Here is a 27959-nt window from a genome sequence, read left to right on the forward strand (position 1 = left end):
GGAGTTCCGGTACAGAGTCTGTTCACGAACAGTTGCTTCCAGCGGCAGACATTCGCCACCAACTTTATCTTTTCTTATCTGTCTAATTTTGATCAAGAATTACCACTAAATAATTGCCCAGTAATGCCTCTTGAGTTTCGTTTTGCTATCTTTACAACCTCCAATTGAGACTGTGGGTAAAAAGCAGCCACTGGCTGTCGGAAGCCAAACAGTCGCTGACTTTAGGCCAAACATCGAACATGGGCAACACCTTCACTTGGCTGTGGGCACTGGCACTGCTACAGGGGGCTCTGGGCGCCGCTGTGCCAGAGACAGACAGTCGTATACGCTATGACAATTATGCGGTGTACAAAGTCAAATACGAGAGTGTGGAACAGCGAAATCTGTTGGAAAAACTGACAGAGGATCGCGCGAATGTAAGGCTCTGGCATGAGGCCAAGGATGAGCTGCATTTGATGATCAGTCCCCAGAGCTTGTCGGAGTTTCAGACAAAAGTGCGGCAGGCCAATGCCAGCGCAGAGATTTTCATAGCCAATGTGCAGGAGTAAGTAAACCCCTAATCAATGTGGAATTTTTATAACACTCCGCTAACCTCCGCTTTTCCTTAGTCTAATCGACATGGAAACGACCGAAAACTCACGAGGCACCAGCGATGAATTTGGCTGGAAGCGGTACAATTCCTTGGCCCAAATTGAGGCCTGGCTGGATGAGATACTCGCACGTTATCCGGTCATAACCGAAGGCTTTATCGTGGGTCAATCCTACGAGGGCAGGACCATAAGGGGCATTAAAATCTCCTACAAATCGGGCAATCCGGGCGTCTTTATAGAGTCGAATATACACGCCAGGGAGTGGATTACCTCGGCCACGGCCACTTGGCTGATTAATCAGTTTCTGACCTCGGAGGATCCGCTGGTGCGGACTCTAGCCGAGAGCCATGACTGGTACATTGTGCCGGTGCTGAATGTGGATGGTTTTGTCTACACACACGAGAAGGTAGGAGAACAGCAAATCCTCCTCCTGCAACTTGAGAGTTTTCTCAACTTGAATTTCTGTTACTTCCCCCAGGATCGCATGTGGCGCAAGACGCGTCAACCTTCGGCCACTTCCAGCTGCATTGGCGCTGATCCCAATCGCAATTACGACTCCCATTGGATGGAGAACAATGGCGCCTCCTCGAATCCCTGTGCGGAGAACTATGGCGGCCCGCAGCCCTTCTCCGAGCCAGAGATCAAAGCCATGTCCGAGTTTGTGGCTGGCATCAAGGACAAAGTGAATGTCATGCTGGCCTTTCACTCCTACAGTCAGCTGCTGCTGTCGCCCTATGGCCATACCGAGGAGGAACTGCCGCCGAATTACGATGATTTGATGGAGGTGGCCAAGGCCTATGCGGATGCCGTGGAGGCGATGCCCTATGGCACGGTGTACAGATATGGCACAGCGTCGGGAATATTGTGTGAGTAGAGAGGGCGCCGGAATGTCCTTGGGGGCGTCTCTTTAATGGTTGAGTTTTCCCTTTCAGATATCGCCTCGGGTGCCACCAATGATTGGGCCTACAACGAGCAAGACATTCAAATCTCCTACACCATTGAGTTCCGTGACACGGGACATTATGGCTTCATTCTGCCCCCGGTGCACATTGTGCCCAATGCCGAGGAGGCGCTCTTCGGCATTGCCGCGCTGCTGGACAAGTGCAAAGAGTTGGGCTATCTGGCAATCAAATATTGATCCAGCAATAAAAGCATTAAGTAGCGATTACGATTGGGTTTATGATTGGGTGTGGGTTTGGGTTTGTTGGGTTTTCTTTGGGTCTGTTTGCTGGCTGGCCAAGTCATTCAATGTTCGCCATGCGTCTGCTCTGGTCGTTGGCGCTGCTCTTGGTCCTGGCTAGCGCGGCTACGCTCAAGGACAGTCCCAAAGCGCGTTACGATGGCTATGCAGTGTACAGATTGAGTGTTAAGAACAAGCTGCAGCTGGCCGTCGTAGAGCAGTTGTCGCAGCTGTCCAGCAAGGTAGGAGCGGGGTTTGCCCTTTGCCATTTGAAAGCCAAACTGAGTGGAGACTTTGTGCCACCTTTTTGCAGTACAACATCTGGAAGGACTACGATGAACACTCCCAGCAGGTGCACATTATGGTTGCTCCTGCAGAACTTCAACACTTTCAGGCACTTGTGAGCCTTCATGCCATCAGCAGTGAGCAAATAATCGAGAATGTTCAAGAGTAAGTGGCACATACCGATCCAGCGATAAGCCATTAACTATGAGTGTGCCCATAAATATTTCCCCCTCTTAGCCTTATCGATGCCGAGCAAGTCACGCCCGCCGCCGACAGCGCACCTTTTGGCTGGACTAGGTACTACGAGCTGGCGGAAATCGAAGCCTGGCTGGACAGCGTGCTGGCTGCCTATCCCACAGTCACTGAGGAGTTCGTCGTGGGCCAGTCCTACGAGGGACGCACCATTCGCGGCATTAAGATCTCCCACAAGGCGGGCAATCCGGGCATCTTTATCGAGTCGAATATACACGCCAGGGAATGGATTACCTCAGCGAGTGCCACGTGGTTCATCAATGAACTGTTGACCTCCCAGGAGCCGGCAGTGAGGAGTCTAGCAGACAGCTACGACTGGCACATTGTGCCCGTGTTCAATGTGGATGGCTTTGCGTACTCGCACGCGAAGGTACAGTCAACTCGGAGTACTTGCTGGCACTTTACAACACTGTTAATGCCTTTTCCTTGCTGCAGAATCGCATGTGGCGCAAGACACGCCAGCCACATGCCACCAACGAATGCATTGGCGTGGATGCCAATCGCAACTTTGACTCCCATTGGCTGGAGAACAATGGCGCCTCATCGAATCCTTGCAGCGAGACGTTTGCGGGGGATGTGCCCGGCTCGGAGCCAGAGGCCAAGGCTTTGACGGAGTATCTCCAGAAGATTGCGAATGAGTTCAGTGTGTACATATCCTTCCACTCGTATGGGCAGTACTTGCTGTCACCTTATGGCCACACGAAGGAGGAGTTTCCGGATAACTACGATGATCTGCTGCAGATTGGCGAGGCCTTTGCCACGGCCATTGAGGCGCTGCCCTATGGCACCGCCTATCGTTATGGCTCCACAGCGGATGTGCTTTGTGAGTGCTGAAAACTGAAGTTAAACCCACCCAAATTTGTGCCTCATTTGTGCTGCTTCCCCTTTGCAGATGTAGCCACGGGCACCTCCGTGGACTGGGTCTACAATGAGCTCAACAAAAAGGTGGCCTTCACCATCGAGTACCGCGATCAAGGCCGCTACGGCTTCCTCCTGCCACCCGTGCAGATTTTGCCCAATTGCCAGGAGCTCATGGCCGGCATGTTGGCGCTGATTGGCAAGACCCAGGAGCTGGGTTACTTGTAGTCGAAAGAACTTTATTTCTGCTCATTAAAGTACCTCACATAGGAGGCCAACAGATCGTCCATTTTGTAGCCTTGGGTGGTGCTGCACAGCAGCTTTGAGGCGCCAATCATGTTGCCAAAGCGTATGTGAAAGTGATTCTTGCCCGAGCTCCACATGCCCAGCTGGGAGTACTCAAAGCTGCGCAGCAGTTGCTTGGTTTGGGCATCCAGCAAATGGAAGCCCGCGGCATTGATGGCAATCAGCAGGCACTCGGGCAGGCTGTCATCGTTCTGCTGCTTGACCACAAAGAAGGTGGAGCCGAAGCAGGGCTGCTCGGCGAGTGACTGCAGAAAGAGGAACTTGGCCTGGTCCTCGGTCAGCTGCTGCTCGTGGTGCAGTCGCGGCAGAATCCGCTGCCTCCAGTCCGAGAGTGGCAGCAGCGGAATCAAATCCTCCGGCACCAGTCTGGGCAACACCTCCGCCAGTCGCTGCAAACTAACCTCCTGATCCGCACTGTACACGAGTCCGGCTAGGTGTGCGGCCTGCTCGCAGTCTATGGGATAATAGCCCTTGAGATATTTGTGCAGCTCCTGCGGATAGCTGAAGATCAGATCCCCCTGGAGATCCTCTCCTGGCTGATTGTTCAGCCAGAGCTTGCGCATAAAGTGGAGTTGGTAGTGGCCATCGCAGCTGGATCTTATGGTCTTCTGTTGCCGCAGCCAGTAGAGCAGTTGACTGATGAAATCGAACACAAAATCAGCCTCGGGCATGGCGTACACCTTGTCGCCCGTCTTGAGGAAAATGCTGTAGCCCAAGGGGGACTTTAGCTGGAGTCGTTGGGCAATCTCCGCGATGAGCTCGGAGCCGCGCGTGTGCGACTCAATCTCAAAGGCCTCCACGGTGTCATCGGGGAAGTAAATCTTGTGATAAATGTGCATGCAACGCTGCTGTATGCCCTCCACTTCGATCAAGTGTGGCGCCTGCTTGCGCTGCCCCTGCTGCACGGAGCGCTTCAGCCGCTTGAGGCACGCATCGGCCAAGGAGTCCGCGCGCATGCGCAGGAGGATGAGCAGCTCCCTCATGATCAAGACACTGGGAGCCAGCAACCCTGTGGCTAGATAGAGCAGGTCCCAGCCACGTTTTTCGCCCTCCAAGGAAGGATTATCGCTGAGCTGCCTCATCAGCTGACAGTAGAGTTCGTCGCAGAGCAAAGGATGCAGCAGCGCGGGCTGGAAGATCAAGTCCGTGTTGACGGGCAAATTGCTGCGCGCAATGTCGCCCATGTACTGCAGGAACAAAACGAAGTTTAGGTGAGGGAAAATTAGTTGGAGAAGCTCGTACTACCTTTAGTATGTGATGGTAGATGACCAAAGCTTGTTGGAACAGCTGCGGCTTGTTGGCCAGAGCCTTGAGCAGCGGCGCCTTGAGTGGCTCCGCTGAATGCTGCCAGAGCGGCGTCGTTTCAGTGCTGTAAAACAGTGCAAAAATATGCATAAGCTCCAACACTTTATCCTCCACTGCAAACTCACTCTAGGCGCTCCCTAAACTGCATCTCAGCCAGCTGCGAAATGTTGTGCTGACGGCGTCCTAAAATTGCTTTGCGCGGCACTGGCTTCGGTGGCTGCTCCTCAAACCTGCCCTCGCGGTAGATCTCCTGCAGCTTGTCGCTGGGTTTGGTCAGTGTTGCCAGCACACGCACATTGCCAGCGGTAAATTGACCCCACTGACCTTTGACACAGCCACGATAGCACTGCTGTGCGCTGCCGGATAAGAGTTGAGCGCCCGTGACTCCCGCATCGAACTGCACGAGATCGCCGGGGGAGAGCCTGAGGAAATCCTCATCCTCCAGCTGCTGGGAGTCCACACCGTCCAGGGCCACACCGTAGCTCGAACGCTGCCGCAGATTGTCCAGCATGTAATTGATGAGCTCGCTGGCATCCTCGGAGGCGCTGCACTGCAGCACAAAGTTCACTTGCTGCACGGTGCGCACATGCAGCTCCCCATTGGGCTCGGCGTGGACCTTCAGCAGCTCCGCAAAGCTGCAGGAGGCCAGCACCTGTTCGGTTTCATCGATGAGGAACAGACCCGTGGCATTGATGGCCAGCATCAGTTCATCGCTCTGCAGCTTGGGTCCCTCCTTGCGGTGCACCTCGAACAGTCGCGAGTGCCGCATGGGCCAGGACAGGTGAGCAAAGAGACAAATGTCCTCCTTGGCGCGCTGCTGATTGGCTGCCAGCTGCTCCGGCTCCGGCTGCTGCTGCTCCTGCTCCTGCCGCACATACGAGCTCCGCTCATAGGTGGCTGCAATGAGGCGACTCCAATTGTCGACGGCGCGCTCCCCGGGAGCCAGCAAATCACTCGGCACAAAGGCGGTGATCTCAGAGGCTTGCAGGCGGCCAATGGCACCGGGACCGTGCTCGATGAAGCAAGCCAAAGCGCAGACCATGGCAATGTCCTTCTCGGAGCGACAGCGATATTCCCCGCATCTCAGACCATTCAGGATCTGTTTGTAAATGAGCTGAGTGGCCTTGGGATCCACTGCGGGATCATGCCATGTGGCAAACATTTCCTTGCGCAGATACAGCTTCCATGGAGCATCCAGCTGCCGCTGTTCACACAACGAAATGGCGTCCAGGACATGCTCCTGCCCAGCGCCCAGTGGCAGGAGTCTCCCGTGCAGCGACATCAGCAAACCAAAGCCAAAGGTGTCGCTGAGTCCCAGGCCCTGGCACAGCTGCTGCACTGCCTCCCTGGCCGTGCTGGCGGCATCCACCTGCAGTCTGCGCGTCTGTCCATCCATCAGGTGTATGTCCAGCTTCAGCGGCTGTCTTCCACGGATGGCCTGCAGCTCCAGCAGCGATGGAGGCTGCCTCCTTGGGCCATTCACGAGCGTTCGCTCCAGGCGCTGCAGCGAAGGAGCAGCCTGCAGCTGCGCAGTGCCCCGCTTCATGAAGCTGCGCAGATGCGGCTCAAAGTCCGTGCTGGGCGGAAAGCAGCTCAGGCAGAGGCTGAGCAGCAGCCAGCCGCGAGCGTAGGAAGTGCGACTGGGATTGAGGTACAGCTGCTTGCAGATTTGTGCGAGGATTTCGTCTCTGAAACGAGATTGGAGCGTTACATTGGGCTGCCTTTGCCACAAGCTTCAAACTACCTTAGATTCTCCTTGAGTATGCCATGTCCTATAACAAACTGCAGCTTATCGAGATGACTGCTGGGAGCATTGAGCCACTGCTGGTAGAACAGCTCCGCTTCACGCTGGCTGCTGCCTTGCAGCTTGGAGGGCCGCTTCAGCGATTGCCGCACAAAGAGTCGCGGCCTGGAGGCACCAAAGTTGCCCAAGAGACGCGTCAAGTCAGACATGATGTTGGCTTCCTCCGAGTGTGGCAGCGGTGAGGCAGGATCCAGCTCCGGCAGATCACCCATGAAGCGTAGAATCGTTAACCAAATGGCCTGAAAAAGAAGGGAGCAAATGTCTCAATATGCCACTCAAAGTTTGTGCAGAAAGGACCCACCTTTGCTGCCATTTCATCCAGCGGCAGTTCATGCTTCAGCAGCGACTGCTTCAGCGGCTTGCGCTCATGCTGCGCTGTGGCGCCACCGCCAAAGTACGTGGCAGCATATTTCAAATAACTAAAATCCGAGGTGTCTATGTTCCTGGACAGCGGCTTGGGCAGGCGTATGGTGTCCCCAGAGGCTAGGGCTTGCAGGCGCCTGCGCGCAGCCTGAAAGTAAAGACATTTTTGAGTGTTTTTCCAGCGTAAACTTTAGGCGACTCTTCCAAGTTCCTAACGCTGCCTCAAGTGCGTTCTCTTATACTCTTTGGACACTCAATTCAGTGGTATTAATGGTTTCGACAGCTGTAATCTGAGTGCCACTTATCGTGCGGTGCTTCGGGGCCGTAAGCTTTTTATTGGGTGGGGCATGCTGCACCCGACGATAAGCATTTGTTCTGCCTGCCGATTATTTACGATCGGTGGATTTTTTACTGAATTTATCACTTATGGTGAGGTATTTGTTTCAAACTTCTGCCGCCACTGCCACTGCGATAGCAAACTGTCGTCCGCCTGCCGTTCTTTTGGCCACGCTCCACTTCGATTTTTGTTTAGTTGCTGCCTAAAGACGAGACGACACGGTGCTGGGAGCTGACCCACTGGGAGCTGACCCACTGGGAGCTGCTCTGCTGAATCTGTCCCAATAAACTGTTTATTTTTGTGTTGTTTTATTTGGAATTTGGAAGTGAAACGTTTGCCTGGGGCAGCTTTTTGAAGACTTGGAATTAATGCAGAAAGATTTGAAACTATTTTTTGAGAGTGTAAATTTGAGGTGTGCCAAGGAAAAGTGCAGCAAGAAATATGGAAAACTTTTGACAGGGGAAACTTTAGCTAGAAAATTAACTGAAGAAAAATCTGAGGCAACTTTTAATGAATGGGAAAATCCCAACTAAATTTAGTTTATAAATTTGCCAAATTTCTAGAGCAGTCCCAGAGTTTTCTCCTATATTCTATTCTAGGAATGCGCAAAGATTTCTTTAGAGTGTTCTATGAAATATCCCCAGAGCTCTAAGAGCTCTAAGAATTCCCCCAAGTAACTTTCCATGAATGGGCCAAGTGTTCGTTAGAAGTGCCCAACGTAAGTCTCAAAGTACTTTCATTCAAAAATTCCACAAATTGGCAATAAACTAGTGCCATAAATTATAGAGGAAGCAACTATTTGGGTTGACTTTTATGATGTAAAATCAAATAAATGAAATCAGCTTTCTCGCAGAGGAATATTTTAGGAACTCCAAAAGTTCTAATCTTTAAAGTATGCGCCAAATAAGAATTGACAAAAAAATATATAAAAATAAAAATATAAACCGATTGTCGTATCTGTGAAGAGTTAATCTATGCCTAAGCTGCAGGCAAATGAAATAAATAAATGCCCAAACATTAGTCATGGGTGCTCAAGGTGTTAGCTTCAAAGTAATCCCAGCTGACAATGCAGAAATATATTACAATAATTGAATGGTGAAATGGTGGAGGGACACTCACTGGCATTGACAAAAATATACAAAAAGCCAAACAAGATCTTGGCTTCCGATGGGAAAGCCAACAACAAAATCCACAACCAGACGAAAACGAGAAAACGAAACATTTATCTCTAGATTCCTTAGATAGCACCAGCAAAATGGGTTTTATTTACAGAGTACAATAAATAATTATGGTTATACGTAAACACTATATAAAACATTTATCGTTAGAGGGGAAACTGTAACAAAAAGCGATCACAAACACAGCTTTTTTTTTTTTTTTTTCATTTTTGCTTTCGTTCTACATACATAAAGATATACATAGATGTATGTATTATATGGTATATACAAGCTGACGTGTAATTGATTTGTACATAAAGAAAAATAGAACCAAATGGAAGCCAAACCCCCCAATGGAAGAGGAACCCAAGCTCCTTCCTCAAGCATTAATATCATCTACAGCTAATGTCTAGTTTGTTCTTGGCCCTCTCTGTGCTCTCTGTGCTCTCTGTGCTCTCTGTGCCGACCAGGCATCGCTACTAGAGACGCGTCTGGTTGACAATCTTCCTGGGCGCCGCCTCATAGTAGTTGACGGGTCGGGAGAGCAGCTTTGTGGGCACATCTCTGCGCAGGCGCAGCTCACGCTCGAACATCAGAGACTTTTCCTTGACATTCGGCCCCAGGGGACCACTCACATCGGGCTCATCGTTGAGGAAGCCAAAGACATCGTCCACCATCTGTTTGGAGGACTCCACATCGTTGTAGCCCTGCGGACTCTCCAGTATGGGCACAATGCCATTCGTTTTGGCTGTGGTCTGACTGGCGGGACGCGTGGCCAATGGGGCAGCGACAATCAGCGTGGTGGGTGGTGGTGGGAGGGACATGCGTGCCTGCAGCGTGGGCGGCTTGGGTGCCTCCTGCTTGAGGGACTTTGTGCGCTTGGGCTGCTGCAGAGCGGCCATGGCCAGGGCATTGCGAGTGGCGGCCTCCGCCTTGAGACGTTGCTCCTGCTCTTCCTTGAGACGCTGCGCTTCCTGTACTTGCAGCTGCTCCTCCTTCAGCCGCAGCTGCTCCTGCTCCTGCTCCTTCTGCGCCTGCTGCTTGACGCGCTGCAGCTCTTGCTCCTCCTTCAGGCGCACCAATTTCTGCTGCTCCTCCTTCTGCTGCTCCCTTCGTGCCGCCAGCTTGCCCTTAAACTCCCTGCGTGCGAGATAGCCACGTGACAGGGCCTGCAGCTTGATGGTGCGGCATCTTACCATCGTGAATTTTGTGGTCAGCTGCTGGGCAGCAATGCAGGCGCCCAACCGATGGAAGCCCTGCCGCATGATCTGGTACTTACGACGCTGTAGGCGACCCCGCCAATGCCGCTGCACAGTGACGATGGCCTGGCGATATCGCTGCAAATAACGGCGGAAGAGCACGCGCCTAATGCCACGCTGTATGGTCACAATGGACTTGAGCATCAGCTGGGAGCGCTGCTGCTCCAAACTGGCATCATCCTCGTCGCGCAGAAAGATCTTCGTCTTGCCGAACTGCCGATCCGAGTCGGCGGGCAGCGTGGCCAAACAGATTTGCTGTGCCAACTGCCGGCAGTCGCACTTCTCCAGTGGCCCCGTGGGCGGCACCAGCAAGCGATACCGTTCGACGAAGGCGCGGTAGGCGGTGCGAATGGGATAGCCTGCGCGTCGAATGCGCGCCGTCTCCATCATGCCCGAGTAGCGCAGCTGACGCACACAAAGCTCCTTGTCAAAGTTCTGCAAGAGAGAGAGAGAGAGAGTCAAGTCAGCATTGAGAGGCGTTTCGAACTAATTTCTCCACCCACCTTTGGTTCCTTGTACTCATTCGGCTTAATGCACCTTATAAAGTAAGGATGCGCCTGTGACAGAGTCCTCATCAGCATGTCCAGCGAGTTCCTGAACTTCACACACAACGTGGGCTGTTTCTTGGCCGTGTCCATGGGCATTTCCTGGGGGAAAATATCCACCAAATACTTGTTGGCTGATCGCTGCACCAGCGACCGCAGATCACCGCTGAACGAGTCGCGATTCTTTTCGAGGAAACCCAACGGATTGTACATGACAACACCCGCATAGTGACGAATGCCAAAGAGCGAGGTCTGTGTGGTCTTGCCTTTCACGTAAATGGAGCGATTGCCGTGCTGCACATGCAGCTTCTCGAGCAGCGTGTTGTCCGTGCCCTTGGGGAACTTTGATTCCTCATCAATCAGGGACATGAGGTTCATGGGCTTCATGCCAATGAGGTCGAGTATTTGTTGATTGTCCTGGAATTCAATGTGCTGCCAGTTGATGTGCTCGTTTTGGTATTCATCTTGTTCCATCTGCAGAAATGGAGAAGGTTTTTGCATGAGTACAGAATTGTAAGTGGGAGATGGGCTAATGGCGCGTGCCACGACTGTCATCTCCGGCTTGCTTGTGCCATCTCGCTTTGCCCTGCAGGCTTTACGCGCAAGCTGCTCTCTGAGAGTGCGCGTGAATTATGCTCAAAGCTAGCGGCGCTACCTGCGCTAGCTTCGGCAACAACAAGCAGAACAGACGAACATGAACAGACATGCACGTTGAGTCCCGTTTGTTCCTCTGCTTGACTTTATTTTCTATGCGCTGAGGGGGAGGTTTTGCTGCGAACGCAAGTTGTTGTTGCTGTAGGTGAAGCGAGTGACAATTGCGACAGCACGGCAATCGAAGCAGAATATGCAACAACAACAACTGCACTGAGAGAGCAGAAGCAGAGAGAGTGTGTGCATGTGTGAGCAAGAGGGAGAGTGTGCGTATTGAGTGAGTGAGGAGCTAAGCTTGCACCGTAGTTAAAGTAAAGTTGGAAAGAGATAAAGCAAATCCTACCTTGAAAATGTGTCCCACAAAGAATTGCTGCAGATTCTCATTGGCATAGTTGATGCACAGCTGCTCGAAGCTGTTGTTGTCAAAGTTCTCAAACCCGAATATGTCCAGCACGCCGATGCTGTTCATCGGTCGATCCGGCTGCTTGTTGATCGTCTCATTGATGCGTCGCACAATGCGCACGAAGATGCCATCGTACAGCGACTTGACAAAGGCATCGCGACCCTCCAGCGCTGACTCCTTGGACAGGCTGGTGGTCACATGCTCGCCATGGACGAATATTGTGCGCTGTGTGAGAGCCAAATTCAAGGGGGCAACGGGTATGCCCAGCAGCTTGGCCACTCGCTTGAGGTTCTCGTCATCGTCCACCTCGGCCGCCTCCTGATTGGCCACTTCGGTGGCCTTGAAGCGCAGATTGCCCAGATGCAGAATGGCCGCCAGCAGGCAGAGTATGCTCCACATCTCCTCCGGCTTGAAGGAGAGCACCTTCATGGCCGCCCGAATGTCGGCAAAGTCCTTGGCATCTCCCCTGCCGGGCAGCGTGAAGCAGCCGCCCTGGGAGAGGTAATGGTACTGGCTGGGCGACTGCTCCTGCAGCATGAGGCGCTGCCGCTCTGGTGGCGTGAGCCCCGCCAGCATGCAGTAGAAAATGTGATAATTCCGCTCCTCCTTGCTCTGGAAAACGATGCGGGATTTCTCGAGAAGATACTGCTGGATGCGAGCACCCTGTATGGCGCCCTCGGGCGTGAACCGAATCTCGATGTACTTGCCAAAGCGCGAGGAATTATCGTTCCGCACGGTCTTGGCATTGCCAAAGGCCTCCATTATAGGATTTGCCTCAATGATCTGCTGCTCGATCCAGGAGTGTTTGCCGCTAATGGCGGCCAAGTACTGCAGGATCAACTTTGTGCTCTCCGTCTTGCCAGCACCCGACTCGCCACTGATGACCACACACTGATTCTCCTTGTGTCGCTGCAGCCGCTGAAAGGCATTGTCACTGACGGCAAAGATGTGCGGCGGCAGCTCAATCAGAGCTTTGTTTCTGTAGAGTTGGATCTCGCGATTCGTGTAGATGGGCAGGATCTGATAGGGATTGATGGCCACCAGCATGGAGCCAGTGTAGGTCTGAAAAGCAGAAGCGAAAGATCACAAAGAGCCCCAGGGTAACTCTGGTTCTAGCACTCACATAAATCAACTGCTTGGCATAGCGATTCTCCAAGTTCCTAAGGATTGTGTACTCCTGCAGATCGCCCAGCGTAATCATATCCTCCACATCCGCCTGCGATGTTATGTGCATGGCCTTGAGCACATCCCCCGCTGGCACCCACAGCTGCTTTTTCCGATCATCACACACCAAAGTCTGAGTCTTCTCTGTGCGCACAATGCGGGCACCAAAAGGCACCGCAAACTCGCTTGTGGCATTCTGCGGCTTCACCCACACATATTCGCCCTGTCCATGGGAAATTGATTGGAAATTGTAGTTCAAGTAATGGAGTTGAGTAGCCAAACAGGTGACTCTTTACATCATAAATGTAATTAATTGATAAGCAGCAAATAAAGCATGTTACATCGATAGTTTATAAATCAGTGGGCAGTCCATAAAGGCACTCAAAATGTTATCTGGACAGCAGAACGATATAATCTGAAGCACATTGAACTCCTAGACAATTTCGTGACTCAAAAAAGCAAACCGAAATGAAATAATTCTATAGCCATTATTGAGCTCTTTTTCCTAGAAATTCCTACCTAATCGAAGCTGCAAAATCAAGATATCAAATCAGCACAGAGCCATAAGAAATTTACCCCTAAATGGCCACAAAAAAAAAGGAAAGTTCCTATAAATTTGTATTTCATTTGCGAACCACACCCAACGCAATTTCGTGGCGAAGAATGAAATTATTTTATGGCCGCTGTAAACCTTTGAAAAGATTTATTAATTTATGCATACATTTATCTCCCCCTGGCCTGATTTAAATATTTAAACGGTAGCCGCCATTTGGGCAAATATGTGCCTAGATCTTGCCGCCAGGGCATTATCTTATCAATGGAATGCCGATGTGCAGAGCAGTTCTTATCGGTATCTGAGCATCGGACAAGGCAACCCAAAACAGGTGATAATTGCCAAAAAAAAACAAAAGAAGGACTGACACCCCCAATGACCTTGGCTATCGAACACCATCCCCAAGATTAGATTTCGCGGCTGACAATTCCCTAAGACTTATTCCTGGCCATGAGCCAACACACCTGCCATAAAAAGCGGAAGACCTAAAGGAAGACTAAATGTTCAATCATAAATACTGATCCACACAATCAAGGAATTTCGCTGGGTTTGTAGGGTGAGATCACCCAGCCCAAAAAGGGTGAGTCATAATACGATCGAATCAGGAAATAAATATTCCATGAATTAGTTGGCATTCGCACAGGAGCAGGGCTAAGTGTGGACTGTGTGGAGATTCCCAGAAGACAAACTGATAAATCGTTAACTAATGTTTACTACATTTCGTTGCTCTAATATTTATTCTGTAAGACAAGACATTGCCTTGTGGCGCTGTGCTTTATGGTGTGCCAAAGCCTTTTTACAGCGCTCCTCGTATCTGCTTTCCTGTGTGCCTGGCTATATCTATAATCTATAATTGACTTTTTACGATAAGACTTTTTTTTTGTAGCTTTGGCTGCGGCGTTAAGCGCTGGATTTGAATGAAAATGGCATTTTACTCGCTGAAACTATGGCAAAAGTCTCCTATGAACCCATGACTAGTCACAGGCTGCCCCATAGTGACGGACACAATCAACATTTGCTCATAAATACCTTATAAATTCCCATAATCTGAGGTATTGTTATGTACATTCCTGACTTGTGCAGGTGTCACAACAATTAGCACACGTGTAGGCAAAAGGCAAAAGGGAAAGGGGAAAGGTGGCGGTAATCGTTGGTCTGTGTTGATAAGTTTTAAAATTAAAATATGTGCCCCATGTGATAAAACGATACACTTATCAGTGTCATTTTCTGATAAGAGTATTTCGTGTGACTGGGAGACTGTGGTGCCACGACAACCAGGAAGTCTGCAGGTCCACAGCTATTGACACTTACATGTTCCCTCACAAATTCGCACATCTTGCTGGGTATTTCACTCCTCCACAGAGTGCGGAACTCTCCTCACTTCACACAGACACACACGCGCCCACGACAACGTTGCTTAATTGGCCAATGTTTGCCTCCAACACAAATATTTCTGGGTCTGTTTTCACAGCCGTTTTCACTTTCCTACAGCGGCCGATCAAAGATTCTTTAGTGTTTTTTTTTGTCTCTGCAATATTTCTGTTCCGTACGGCACGGAGTCTCGCACTGGTCTGAGCGCTCTTCGGTGGAGCCGCCGATTGTGTCTGACAGGGTGCCGTGTGTGCGCGCTCTTATCGCGTCTGATAACTGATAACGAGAATATTGAACGCTTTTCGGCAGCCCTTATCGCGGCTGCCAACCCAACAACGATTCGGCCATATGGTGTTGGACTCAACAAAGTCGGAAAATTGTCTGCCTGTCTCTCTGCCTGCAATATTCATACGTCATAATTGGGTACAGGATGGTAGGGGGGTAACTCCCGATCAGCTTATCGCTGCATAAGTGCTGCACATGAGTCATGTGGGTTCGATGGGTTCGAGACTTAAAATGGGTGGCAGCAGGTGTGCAGGCTAACAATGAACAGAGTCTCCTTTCTGCAGCAGATAAAACCAAACAGCATCTCTTTCTAGTTCCTTCCCACTGTTCCATTCCTCTGTTCCAATTCCAAGTCGCATTTCTGCACTCTCTCGCTTTGATTTGTTATTTATTGACCCTCAACTGAATCAAATTATACGAATTTCAAATATAATTAAGCCCAAGCAGGTGTTAATTTTAATGAAGTTTCGCATGATAATTTCCACCAATCCATTCAGCTGTCACCGCACATAAATTTCGATATGGAATCTAGATTGCAAAGTCCGAGCAGCGTTGATGATTCGTCATTCATTTCGATTCAGCGTTTGACTATCGGCAGATATCGACACATTGCCTGTCATCAATTAAAGTAATTTGTTGACCGTTTTAATAATAATTAAATGTAAGCAAACACAGCGAGCAGCAAAACAAAACTGATAAAGCATGGACAAAGGCAAAGGCAAACAATATTAATTCTGCCTCGAGTGCACACAGAAGCCATAGAAACTTTAAGTCCCATTTAATGTCAGTTAAACTCTTAGTGGGGGGCAGGTCGGGCCTCTGTCTCTCTCTCTTTTATCTGAGTTTAAACTTTAAAGCCTTTTTGCTTTAGCTCTCCCCTTGACATTGTCCGCAACGTCATCATTGTGGGTAGATTATTTTGGCTTTAACAAATTGTTCGGGCGATAAGCTCACGCCTCGAGAGACCAGAATGGGCGCTGCTTCAAGTGGCTGCAGTAAATTTCTGATACCTGCGGGACATGTCACGTGCTCGCTGAAACACATCGAGGGAGTGTGGGGCCTGCATTCAACATTCGCTGCGTCCTTGGCGGCATGCATTGAACTCCCTAGAAGCTGTTTCTTGAGGGGGTTTGCCTTTTGCATTAAAAGCGCAATTAGGATTATCCTGCGAGTGCGCTTAGCAGGAGCAACACGATGCAGAGAGCCAGCCAGCCAGCCAGCCAGCCAGCCAGCTGCTGCGAGCTCAACTTTTGACCCAATTTCGGACGTCATAAATCCAGCAAGACAAAGCAGAGAGCGAAAAAAAGAACCCAAAGGGCACAAGCAAAAGGAAAAAGCGTTTCTCTCTTTTCTTCGCCTGTCAAGCGTTCGTTCGTTCGCTCTCTCTCTCTCTCTCTCTTTCTGTTCTTTCTTTTCGCTTATTTTTTGTGTGTGCGCTGCATGCCGGCGGCGTATAAAAATTCAATTAAAGGACATGCCTACACAGAGTGAGTGCTGGAAATACGAATGTTGCGACATAAATTCAGTGCTGATAGCACTGGCATATGCGCAATGTCGTGCAATTTGTTTCCATGCTTCGAGGTCTGCACTCAGCCTCAGCCTCAGCAATCATCAGCGTCGAGGCGAACAATTTACAATGTTTGCCGTGTTCCAACCCGCAGATACGAGAATTACATTGGAGTAGAAGCAGCAGCAGCAAAAGCAAAAGGTGGCACTGGTGGCGGCATTTGCTACCATTCGGTGCTGCAGCCGCTAAGTGACACTGATACTACCGATGACGATGTGCCCGTGCCCATCCCCCCCCCGCTGGCATTGTTGACCCATATTCCGGGCATCAATGAAACGCGAGCAGAATTGCGGGGCGAAGGGAACGCAGGGCAGCGCATTTTCAATGCTATTGAGTAAGTTGAGTAAAAGCTCCAAGTAGCCGCTTGTGCTGGCTGGTGGAAAAAGCTAACTACTGCCTGCGCGCTCTCTTACTCAGAAAGCTTTGGGCCGACTGGAAGTGAAAGCTGCTACTGCCTGCCTGCCTTATCGCCGCTCTCGCTGACTGGCTGACGCTTTCATTGATGCTAACTGTATGTCGAAAGGGGTAAACTAATGCGCTAGAAAGAAATGGATGGGAAGGAAAGGGAGAGTCAGATGGAACTAAATGGAGTTAAATAAAAAATAAAAAACAGCAAATTTGACAAACAAAATACGAATGAATATTTTTCTGGAGATTTTTCCCGAAAGGGAAACATAATCGTAATAGCCTCCAGTGCTGATGAGGACCGTTTTAAAACCCATATTTGACTACAAAAATAAAATCACTTGAAATTAATTAATTTTTTTAAGTGCAACCCAAAAATAAATTTAAAAAATATTGTTGGCATTTTAACATTTAATGGATAGGATAAATGTCTGAACATATTCTTCTACATTCATGCCAAAGCACTCCCAGCAAAAACCGAAACAGCTGAGTATTGCCCCGCGAACAAGTACAAAAATCTCAAGCAGTTTCTTTGGCCGTTCAGATAAGACTCGAATCAACTGGAAATGGGCAAACAGCTGGAGGAGCATGCGAGAGAGAGAGAGAGAGAGCAATGGCAATGGAACAGCATGGGGAAAAGGGTGTCAATGGAAATACAGAAACGGAACCCCATAGATACACGTTCTCTGTGTCGCTCTCCCGCTGCAGGAGCAGCGGGCAGGGCACAGCTTTTCAATCCAGTTCGAGTCAGCCAGCGGAGTGGACGTCACACTCTCTCTTTCTGAACGCTGCCAACCGCTACTTTTGCAGTCTCTCTCTGGCGGCACTCTCGCGCGTCTTGGGTTCTAAATTTTAGATGAATTTTTGTATCGAAAGCAAAAGTGCAAAGTGAATCAAAAGTCGTGAAAACACAAAGAAAATTCCATTTTTTCGTTTATTTATTTTACACATTTTTCGCTTGTCGCTCGCTCTGTCCCTCTGCCTTGTGTTGTTTTCATTTTGGAAAAGCATTTAAAATGCATTAAATTATTTAAGGAAATTTATTTTGATTCACTTGCGTGCGTGCTGCTGTTGTTGTTGCTGTTCCAAACAAAAAAAAAGCTGAAATCGTTTGCCCTCCAGCGTGAAAGAGAACAAACGAAGAGAACGCACAGCCGAAGCCCAAATACCGAATGCTCTCAACTGCCGAACGAACTTTAGCCGAAAATAACGAATCGTTGTTCGTATCAGTCGCGTTAAAGCATCGCATCTGAACGCATCATCATCCTCGAACAAAGCCCCACAGGCAAGAGCAACAGCAGCAGGCAGGCAGGCAGGCAGGCAGGCAGCATCATCGGAGGCAACATCTTCTCCGTAGTGATAGAAATCGCGAGTGCAAATGGTGCAGCTGCAACATGTCAATTAACTAAGTCCAAGACCAGCGACAGAAACCTTAAAACCGATTACGGGGTGCTGAAAACCCAGCAACAAAACGACTAAACAAAGCTCAAAGCTCTGCTTATTCCTGCTCCTGGTTACAGGTGAGTTCTAGCACAGGACGGGGCATGGGGAAGGATTTGTGTTGGGTGTTGGGTGTTGGGCTGCCACTTGATGACCTATTTGGGAATGTGGAAAAGAGCGCTTACAATGCAATTATTTGGCCAGACCACAATGGATTCTGTGGGTGTTGCAATTCAAATTCTGTGTGTCCAGCTCACAGCCAAAAGTAATTAAGAATTTTGTGTCACATTTTGGGCGAAATTAATGGCCAAAACATAGCTGGGTAGCGCCATTAGCGCTGATTAATGTTGTTTAAAGTGGTTTAGAATGTATTATTCAGCGGATTGAAGTGCAATCCAATTAGGAGCTCTAAAAGCATTTTTCTGCTGCATTCTCAGAAAACTTTAATGCAACTCTGACAGCAGCTAAACATCCTTCGCTCCCCTAGTGCGCCTCCTCCTGCTGTTCTCGAAACCTCGAAGGAGTTCAACAACTTTTGCAGCACAGAACTTTCGCCCCCGATGTTGCTCGTGTTCAATTGCAATTTGCCAGCAATTCAAAGTAATATCCCGTTTGCATCGCTGAGAATATTACGCATATCCTGCAGGGAGCAGGCAACTCCACAGCAACTACTCCATTGATACTTTCCTCTGCTCCATTATACTCCCTCGTTAATTGCATCTAAAACTGCCCGAATTATTTCTAATGAGACAAGCTAGAATCTCACTCCTTGCCCTGAAGGACCCTTGTGGAATGCGCTTGAATTGCTTTGAATGCCGCTGCGCTTCTTACTCAATCTCAATTGGAATGCATTGAGCCCAAGGACATCAACAGCAGCAGAAGCATCAACTGGGCCTCTCTCTCTCTCTCTGGGTTTGCGGTACGTTACCCAGTTTATGGCCGGATTATAGCCGTAAACCATTCCGAAGTTTCTTGTTTGGTAAAGCGAGACACAGCAGATGGCAGGCTAATGCTGGCCTCTCTTCATTTTTATGCATTTAGCCGAAGGGCGACAAAAACTAACCCAAAAAAAAGGGGGCACAGTATGCTGTCCTAAAGGGACAAACCAAAAACATGAAGCACTTGCCCCAGCCCCTACCTCCTGCCACTTCTTGTTGGAAATTAATTTGGCACATTCTGGCAGGGACTTCAAGCAGTCTCTTGGCAGATTTCTTGCAGTGCACGTCGTTGTCCGATTGGTTTTGCTTCGTTTTTTATGTGCGTTTACCTCTGATGCGATTTCGACTTCGCTTTCGCCCATTTGTTGATTTGATTTTCATGTTAATTTTGATCGCTCCGTTGGATCGATAGGTGTACGTAGATAACACTTAAGTGCGCCCAAGTGTCGCCTACAATATTCACTCCAAATTTATGCTAATTATGCAAACGCCTCTGCAGCACAGCCCTGCCAGTCAGCCCTGCGTATGCGTAATATTTTCGGCACATTTGCTTTTGTTTTGTCCGGACAAGAAATGCTGAGATTTCCTCTAAGTAAGGGGGGTGCTAAAAATAGACAACTGAGCTCATAGATTGAATAACTGAACACAAACACTCAAGGGTGGGTTTTTGTTTGGATTGAAACTCGGAAGCAGCTTGGGCACTGGCACTCATCATTACTCATGGCATGCAGCGAGACAATAACCTGATGAAGTCGTTTCTGCCCAGAGGAGGGTTATATGAAGGAAATCAAAGTAAAGGCGGAGGAGCACTGCAGATGGTGGAAAGAACATCAATATCTATAAATAAATATTGCTTTTGGCTGAAGAAAATTGGATCACTATTGACTATAAATATATTTGTTGGATCAAAAATCGGTTGTCTGCCATGTCAGCGATCGTTTTCTGAGGGTATCCAATGCTTCTTTTCTCGATTTCTTTACCCTTTCAACCCATCCAGAGTGTATCCTCTGTGCAGCTTCTAAGCTGCCCCCTAAAATCGTTTTTGTATCGACAAAATGCTTTTGGTTTTTCGCTGATTTATGCCTGAGCTCCACCTCCCTGTCTGCCTGCTGTGCTTTGAGTCCTTTTTTTGTGGAATTAGTTTATTCTGCCATGTTGGCCACGCCCCATCACTCACACTTTTTGCTCCCCGAAATGGTTTGTTTTGCTTTCAATTTGTTTGTTTTATTTCACTTTACGAAAAAGGTCAAAGTTGGCCACATTTCGCTTCGGCTTACGCCTGGGGGCTGCCTCTTGCCGCTCTCCCATGTGGCAGATGTGTCTGTGTGTGTGTGTGTAGGTGTGGCTCTTGAAATTTTGTTTATATGCTTGTTCCGACATTCATTGAAAGTCGAGTCCAGCGCCTGAAACTTTCTAGTGATTATCGAGTCGCCAGCGCGCAGTCATAATATTTATGGGGCCCTAGTCCCAGCCCACGCCTTGCTCCCCCCCCGCTGTCAAACGCACAACAAAAAGGTCAAGGCTTGACCTTTGCCTACCCCAAAAAAGCGGCAACCCCATGTAACAAATGACAATAACACATGAGTCGCAGATACAAGCATTTCAAAATCAAAGACGACAGCACGACAAAGGGAAATTATTTCTTATCAGCGCGGGACAGAGAGGGGCACATGGGGGTGGTGGCGGTGCAGGCGTGGCTGACATTTTACAAATGCCAGCAATAAAATTAGCTTAAATAACGTTTATTCAGCGCATCGAATTTCACTCAAGGCGGTTGGGTGAGGGCAGAGCAAGGCAGCCCTGCGATGGTAAATGTCTTTGACAGGCTGCGCGGGGTGGCAGTAAGTGGAAGCAAGTGGTTCATTGGGGCAGAGTGGAAAATGCTCAATGGGGAAAGGTAAAATGAGGCAAGGAACAGTCACAGGTTTTTCTTAGTTGCTTTGCCTGGCTCGAAGGTGTTTTTATGTTACAGAAATACAGAGAAAACACCCAGCCAAAGTGCTCATAGAAATTCAAAGCGTAGCTGTCGCATATCCTTCCAGTCTCCTCCTCCTCAGTTCATTCCCGAACAGATGCATCAACATTCGATTCTGAAGCACATAAATTGTGCCCCTATCGGTGTGACAGGCAGCTCTCCCCCTCACAGAGTCAATGCCAAAACCCACCACAAGTGTGTGTGTGCGTTATTATGACCTCAAGGCAATACCTCCGCACATATCCATGCCACAGCCCCCATCCAAGCACATTCGTTAGGGGCAAATGCAAATTTTCCTGTGTCAACATATTGACGGAATGCCGCATGCTGCTGCTGGCACGGCCAGCAATATGATTCTAATTTATGTGAACCTGAAATCAACACAAAATGTGCAGCGTCAGCGAAGATATGATGGATCGTAGGGCTGGGGGAGTGGCAGTTTGTGTGTCCCTTTTGAGGACAACTAATTAGAAAGTTTTCCAATAAGTTGTTGTGTGTGTTTGCCAGGGAGATTGGCTGAGTTGGCTGAGGAGGAGGGTTTTAGTTTTTAATGAAACTAAAAAGTTGAAGCGCACAAAAGTAGGCAACGCTTTTTATGGCATTTTTTACAGGGAGAAAGGAGTGGAAATTCTGTGCAAATTATAAGCAAACATTGCAGATATTTGCCTGCTTCCTTTCGCCTTAATACACAATTACGAATTCAATTAACAAACAATTTGCATAACAAACAAAGCCACAGACACAGAGACACAAACCGCAAACACACACACACAAATACACGCACCAGACACACACACACGTAAGCAAACAATTAAATGTACATACGATATGGTTACCTTTCGTATTTTATATGTACAACAAACTGACCAAACAAGCAACGTACATTTTACATACATTTGTACATACATTGTACATAAATACATGTATGTATGTACATGTATCTGCTCTGGCATTAATCCTTTAGTACATAGTGCTGCTCCATTTCCTTTTGGCCATCGTTCGACATGCGAACAACTTCCGTTTCCGCTGCTTCAAACAACACGAAACACAAAACACAAAACACAAATCACAAATCAAACTTCCCCCCGAAAAACGTTTTTCAGCCAGAGGTAATGGCAATGGCACAACATTTACTGAGAGAATTTGCGACCTAATGACGAGTCAAACATATGCCACACATGTACACAAAGTGGCACGTTCATGTAATTATAAAATTAAACATGGCGCTCGGTTCAGTCGCATTTGAAATTTCGCATTTCCGGTTCGCCTCGCTTCGTTTCGGTGCGCCGCTGTTGCCTGCCACTTTGGGGACAGTTTCATTTATTTATTAGCAACACAATCTGAGGGACTGACCAGCGCAACCCCCCGGGGGCGCTGGAGGTGCCCACTTTGTCCTAGTTTCCTACACATGCACACCTCAACGCGAGGGTAAATAGAAAAAAAAACGAGCTGGACTATGCGCTACCCAGCAGCCATGGCAAACAAGAGTTTATGGTGGGAAAGAATCTGCAGAGCTAAGCGTGGACATTGTGTACATTTTCTACATATTTTAAGCCATAGAAAATATCATCCAATAATTGTCGTATTCCTTCTATCTTCAACCTTATCCTCTCCCATCATACCCTCCTTAGCCTCTATTAGCACACGGTACAACATCAGCAGGCAGCAAAAAAAAAAAAAAACCTCGGTCTCGGTGTGGGGGCTCTCAACAGTCGCCGCTGCAGGTGGTCACTTTTCCGTGGCAGGGTGCGCTCCTCGCTCCTCGCTCAGTTTTACAGGTGAGCCGCACTCTGACGACATTATTACGATGTGCGGCAGTGGTTTCTGTCCTTTTATGTTCTGCTATGTCCTGTTTTTTTGTTTTCTTGTGTCCTGTCATTGGCTTAACAGCTAATGGACTCAAATGGTTTTTGCGGTTTCCGTTTTTGCATAGTCTTGGCAGCGGCCCACTCTTTGGTTTGGTCTTCTGCTTCCGCCTGCTGTGCTCTGCGCTTTGTTTCCTCCAGTTAAGGTTAATCAGCGTTTGTCATTTGTTTGCTGGCTTAACAGCGGGCGGCCCCTCGGAGGCCGGACAATTATAATTAAAATGGTGGACAGTGCACTGATATGTGGCAGGATGCACATTGAAAAGATCCCTGCATACATAAAGCTTTGTGTGTGAGCTGCACAAAGGAGGGCAAATCTTCAGGTATGGCACGTGCGAGTATGAGTATTCAGATGCCACAAACCGCATTTAAGCATGCACCAATCCGAGCCACTGCCAGCTCAAAGCGTATATTCAGGTCATACTTTTGCACAAACAGAAAGAGAGAGAAGCAGAGACAGAGACAGAGACAGAGAGAAAGAGGTATATACAGAGAGCGCCCCTGTTTCAATAAGCAAAATGTCAAATTGTGGTTGCCTCCGCTATGACCACCCAGTGGTGTGCAGCTGCAGCATATGCAAATGATTTTAGCTGCAAGTACAATGCAATTTTATTGTAATTTCTAGCATAATTACTCAGCCAGCAGCGAGAGAGAGAGAGAGGTAGAGAGATAATGGAAAACTAGAGCACACACACACACCGCGTAGACGCCTCAAGTCGGCATTTGCATAAGCCTCAAAATAACGGAGGAAAGGAGACTGCATTAGCCCTGTCCGTGCAGTGGATTAGCACTGATTCTCTCTCTCTCTCTCTCTATCTTATTGAGCAGCAAGTGATGTCCTATGTTATGCATGAGTTGAACGGGTTAATCGATTGTGAATGAGACGTTGACTCAATAGACAATTTTCGATGCTCGAGTGGTTTGTGCCTGCCTCAACGGAGAGCCAGAGGGAGAGCCAATGCCAACGCCAACGCCAACGCCATCGTCCCACAGTTGACTTCACTTCTTAGCTCCGCTCTTGGCTGTGTATTAAGAGATAAATGGTTTTGTCTCCACTGAAACTGAAGCTCAGCTGAGTTGTTATTGAAAAATGATAGCCAAAAGAGAGGCAAAAAATACAACCGCAAAAAGGGTCTGCAAGACAGACAACAGACTGAGGTTTATGGGTGGGGCGTGAGTGACAGCCATAGAGATAGCCACCGAGAGTAATGGAGAGAAATGAAGGGTAATTTAATTATGCAAAGGAATGGACAGCGGGGGCGACGGAGACTGCCCATTGCCTGCGGGGTACATAAACGTAAACGGTCCTTGGCGTATCGTTTGCCAATAGACAGGACAGAAATGACGGTAAAGCACCGGACAGGGCAGAAGGGAATGGTAGAGGAGGGGAGAGCAGAGGACAGTAGGTGCAATAATTAATCATTTATGCACATATACGCTATGGGGAAGCACGTGTGTGTTTTCTTTATTAATTGGATACGTTTCAGGCACCCAAATCGCTTGTTTGTCTCATATGTTTTCGTGTAGGTGAGCGGCAGACAGACAGACAGACAGTCGGGGAAAGAGAAACAGATAGAGAGAGAGCGACTGCAGGTAGGCAAGCGACAGACAGTGGGCAGAGAAGAGAGCCGGAGAGAAAGAAAAAAGTTGCCTTGAAGCAACTGTAGTCGGCAGCGTTCCTTGTCTTATTTCCTTTGCGCATTGTAACGACCCCTTATTTTTGCCGACGAGACCTCCTTATATAGTTTCGTCATGGATAGAGCAAGGAACGGTGGGTAAGCGACAGACAGTGGCCAAAGAGAAACAGCAAGACAGCGGGGAAACAGACAGAGAGAGCGAGAGCGAGTTACAGTTGTACGTGCGAGACCGTTCTGAAGTGATTCACGCACATTTGCCGTTACTGCTGTTGTTGCTATTGCTGTTGCTTTTGCTGCTGCTTCTATCCCGCTTATCCCAACTACAAATTGAATATATTATACATGAATAGATTTTAATCAGTCGACAATCAATGTAATTGACAAGCTCCAGGCAGAAGGCAAACAAAAGTGAAAGTAATTAACTTCGTGCTGAAAGGACAGCGCAAACAGTTTAAAGCGCTCAGACCTGCCCTTTGTGAATGTAAAGTTGTTTCTGCTCATAACTAAGCCAATCTGTAGTGGCGTTACATTGTGTTGGAATTCTGTTATGCCAATCAATGCACAGCGCAAATTGATTACAGATTATTAATTAGTGGTGCTGGGTCACCAGACAGCTGTCAGCATTCCATTGTGGCTTGTATTAGGTTAATTGGCGGTGAGACAGGAAGTGAATGTGGCTCTCTAAGTAAACAAAGTGCGAGTAGGGCTATGCGCTTAAGGGCATCTTAGATTATGGTCAAATTTCACTACAATGGGCTTCAGAACATTAATCAACTAAGTAGCTTAATGAAAGACAACAAGTGAGGAGTTCTTTGAATGAAACATTGAAAGTTTATGGAATACGAGTAGCCCGGCTACAGGAGAGCAAACATAACTAGCTCATAATTGCGCTTCTTCAATGAGTATGGCTTAAGAGAGCATTTCGCACACGCATTTCGCGTTATGCGGCGATCGCTTAAGCTTGGCTCTCTGCGCTCTTTGCTAGCACCTTCGCGACGGCCGCCCTCTCACTCTCTGTTACTTGCGCTGTTAACTCTACAGGCGCTGTTACTCTCTGTGGGTGCTATTTACATTACATTGCATGCAGGAATTTCATTGGGCATGTTAAAGGAAAACCTTTAATTACCTAGAACTAACTAGCAATTACACGAACTACACTAATTAAACTTAATTTTGAGGAAAGGTTGATCGTCCAGTCTTAGCGTAGTAACCAAGCAGTTGCCGTTGGGTCGCCTGTTTTGCCATCATTATAAAAAGAGGACACCCATTTGGGTCTCCGGTTTTTAATTCTTTTTGACAGAAGCATGAGTCTGTTAATGCAAATTACTTTTGATATCTATGCACAACCCATTCCCCATCGCTGACTAGAAGCCCGTTCCATGCAATCAGCTTCCAGCTAACAATTATCCAATGCTTCTATGTGTTCCTGCCATTGCTTCAGCCATAATTCCTCATCAAGCGACACAATCCGTGGACGAGAGCAATTTGCTTGTCTGATTGCCGCGAAAACAAAAGGCTGCCAGTGCCATGCCGCGGCCTGACAACTGTCAACAGTCAACATCTTGTGAGTGACGTTGTCAGAGGAATACATTTCAGAGTTTGTGGTTTTTGGACCGTGATGAGGATTAATCGGAGGCATTGTCGTCTGTTGTTTGCGGTTCCATGACGTCAGCCAGGCACAGACCCGCCCAGAGCCTTTCTTTTATGCGAATCTTCCGACCTATTCCGCGCTAATTAACTGTCAGAGAGGGAGCGAGGGAGCGAGAGAGCGGGAGGGGAGAGGAGAGGAAATGTGCCAACTAGCAGCCGGAATCGGTTAATTAATCTCTTTACCGGCGAAACCGAAACCGAAACCGAAACCGTTTCAGCGTTTTGGTGGCACTTCCGCTCTTCGGGGAAGAATGTGTGTCAGGGCTGCAGGGGCAGGGGCAGGAAAGGGAAGTCCCCATGTCCTTGCGAACAATATTTGAATGCAAATCAGAGACACGAAAAAACATGCGCCCAAAATGCCAGACGATGGCAAAGCAAACAGCGCCACAACAAATATCGCTGATATCCTGCCCGAGTCTAGGACCAAAATATAGTAAATTTATTTGTACTTTTTTATGGCCAGCACTCAGCAGAGGACACACACCACAGCACATGCCCAGAGGCAGCTTTTCAATTTTGACAGAGATAAACACGGAGAAAATCCAGCAGAAAAAATACTTAGAGCTGGTGGAAGGTCGTTGAAGGTTGGTTGGTGTGGGGGCTGGATACGTATTGGTGCCATAAAATAATAAAAACGTGTGAGCCAAACTCAAAGAGATTTCTGCTGAATTCAATTTGCAGCGCCACAAACAGAACAATTGAAGCAAAGGAAATGGCAGCGGCAAGGACATGACTGCCAGCCGGGGAATTGGATGGCACTGGCACTGGCAGTGCTGTCTGTCTCGCTGACATTTTAATACAAATAAATTTGATCAACACTTTGCTGTTTGCACAAGATTCGATACCGTCGCCCATGAATAATATTGATGTACCGGGAGAGAAAATAAACCAATGGCAGTCGGCTTATAGATTTGGCAACACAAAGTTCCCCTCAAACTTCCACCTTTTACTTTTAGAATTCTAAAATAGTTTCACGCTGACCTTCAGCATTCAACCGTTTTGCTTTCTTGCCGCACATTTTTGTAGATAGAAATCGCAATTTATGGGGTGGACGTTGGACTGCTGCCTGGCTCTCTGGCAATTACGAATGTCACCTTACACATAAACACATTGTTGTGCCATCAGACAGACCGTAAATAACAGAAAAGCATCCGAAATTTACGAGTCAACAGCCCCCGCGGGCTGCACTTCCGTTGCATGTCCGTCTTCTTGGTGTGGCATACAGCTGTTGCGGCTTGGATGGCCTTGCAGAGTGCCGCGTCGACTCTTTTGTCATTACCACATTGGCCATTGCCGGGGCGCGGCCAGAACATTAAAAACGCATTTCCAGATCCCTGTAAGCAGCTGCCTGCTGCTCGGAGGACACCCGAGTGCCTGAGACCTGACCTGCACCACACAAACAAGTCCCAGCAGAAGCTCGGGGCAAGCAAAAGCTTTTATCACACTCTCCTTTTTGCCTCACTCTTTCCCTTTTGCTGCTACTCTTGTCCCTCATCCCCTCACTTTTTGTGTGCACTCTCCGCTGGCTGCCTCTGACCTGCAATCAATTTTATTGACTTGAATTCCCCATTTGATTGCAAATGCCATGCCATTTGTCGCTTTGCGCTCGAGAGTTTAACTCTCACTTTAATTGAGTTTTTACGCAATTCAGGCACACACACACACACACACACACACACACACACACTATCTATCGCTAAAAGAAACCTTTTGGAACGTACTTTTCTGTGCGGACAGCCGGCGTCCATTTTCCATGCAAACTTGTGCGAAACTGAGCGGCCTGGAGGCGAGATTTTGTTTATTTGCTGGCCACA

At 48.4% G+C, this 27959-nt stretch overlaps 4 protein-coding genes across 6 annotated transcripts in view; 3 read left to right on the plus strand and 1 right to left on the minus strand.

Moving 5' to 3' along the window:
• Positions 1 to 56: 56 nt before the first annotated feature.
• On the minus strand, positions 57 to 27893 carry LOC117582420 (unconventional myosin-VIIa). 2 transcript variants are annotated; one of them, XM_034270126.1, is made up of 11 exons: positions 14324 to 14585; positions 12419 to 12682; positions 11236 to 12357; positions 10200 to 10715; positions 9073 to 10131; positions 6882 to 7091; positions 6521 to 6819; positions 4902 to 6464; positions 4717 to 4840; positions 3404 to 4658; positions 57 to 68 (listed from the first exon to the last, which is right to left on the minus strand). In XM_034270126.1, the coding sequence occupies exons 1-10, from the start codon at positions 14345 to 14347 to the stop codon at positions 3405 to 3407; spliced, it is 6435 nt and encodes a 2144-aa protein (XP_034126017.1). In that variant the 5' UTR covers positions 14348 to 14585; the 3' UTR covers positions 57 to 68; position 3404. The 2 variants fall into 2 exon arrangements, with proteins under 2 accessions (XP_034126017.1, XP_034126016.1); XM_034270125.1 differs by lacking the exons at positions 57 to 68; positions 3404 to 4658; positions 4717 to 4840; ... (2 more) ...; positions 6882 to 7091; positions 14324 to 14585 and adding an exon at positions 27867 to 27893 and having other exon boundaries at positions 8514 to 10131.
• On the plus strand, positions 222 to 1758 carry LOC117582423 (zinc carboxypeptidase). The gene is made up of 4 exons (XM_034270127.1): positions 222 to 544; positions 609 to 996; positions 1069 to 1456; positions 1523 to 1758. Exons 1-4 carry the CDS (start codon positions 240 to 242, stop codon positions 1726 to 1728), a joined length of 1287 nt encoding a protein of 428 aa, XP_034126018.1. The 5' UTR covers positions 222 to 239; the 3' UTR covers positions 1729 to 1758.
• LOC117582424 (zinc carboxypeptidase) lies at positions 1842 to 3448 on the plus strand. Its single transcript, XM_034270128.1, has 5 exons — positions 1842 to 2012; positions 2084 to 2220; positions 2293 to 2677; positions 2743 to 3130; positions 3200 to 3448. The coding sequence occupies exons 1-5, from the start codon at positions 1848 to 1850 to the stop codon at positions 3391 to 3393; spliced, it is 1269 nt and encodes a 422-aa protein (XP_034126019.1). The 5' UTR covers positions 1842 to 1847; the 3' UTR covers positions 3394 to 3448.
• LOC117582418 (slowpoke-binding protein) overlaps positions 17900 to 27959 on the plus strand; it is a 36930-nt gene continuing 26870 nt past the window's right edge. Inside the window, exon 1 of one of the 2 annotated variants that reach the window (XM_034270113.1) lies at positions 17900 to 18160. The gene's annotated coding sequence lies outside the window, so the exon portion shown is untranslated. The remainder of the gene's footprint in view (positions 18161 to 27959) is intronic. The other variant, XM_034270114.1, reaches the window with a different exon arrangement.

Source organism: Drosophila guanche, unplaced genomic scaffold (genome assembly GCF_900245975.1).
Source record: "Drosophila guanche unplaced genomic scaffold, DGUA_6, whole genome shotgun sequence".
Classification (NCBI taxonomy): domain Eukaryota; kingdom Metazoa; phylum Arthropoda; class Insecta; order Diptera; family Drosophilidae; genus Drosophila; species Drosophila guanche.

Bases quoted from the DNA above. Each gene is read 5' to 3' on its own strand.
- LOC117582423 (XM_034270127.1), top strand. From the start codon at position 240: ATGGGCAACACCTTCACTTGGCTGTGGGCACTGGCACTGCTACAGGGG. The intron at 545-608 runs GTAAGTAAACCC...GCTTTTCCTTAG, and splicing joins TTCATAGCCAATGTGCAGGA to TCTAATCGACATGGAAACGA. The intron at 1,457-1,522 runs GTGAGTAGAGAG...TTTCCCTTTCAG, and splicing joins CACAGCGTCGGGAATATTGT to ATATCGCCTCGGGTGCCACC.
- LOC117582424 (XM_034270128.1), top strand. From the start codon at position 1,848: ATGCGTCTGCTCTGGTCGTTGGCGCTGCTCTTGGTCCTGGCTAGCGCG. The intron at 2,013-2,083 runs GTAGGAGCGGGG...ACCTTTTTGCAG, and splicing joins TGTCGCAGCTGTCCAGCAAG to TACAACATCTGGAAGGACTA. The intron at 2,678-2,742 runs GTACAGTCAACT...TCCTTGCTGCAG, and splicing joins TTGCGTACTCGCACGCGAAG to AATCGCATGTGGCGCAAGAC.
- LOC117582420 (XM_034270126.1), bottom strand. From the start codon at position 14,347: ATGTGCGAATTTGTGAGGGAACAT. The intron at 10,132-10,199 runs GTGGGTGGAGAA...TCTCTCTTGCAG, and splicing joins ATGAGTACAAGGAACCAAAG to AACTTTGACAAGGAGCTTTG. The intron at 7,092-9,072 runs GTGAGTGGTCCC...CTTTACTTTCAG, and splicing joins TCCTCAACGATGAGCCCGAT to GCTGCGCGCAGGCGCCTGCA.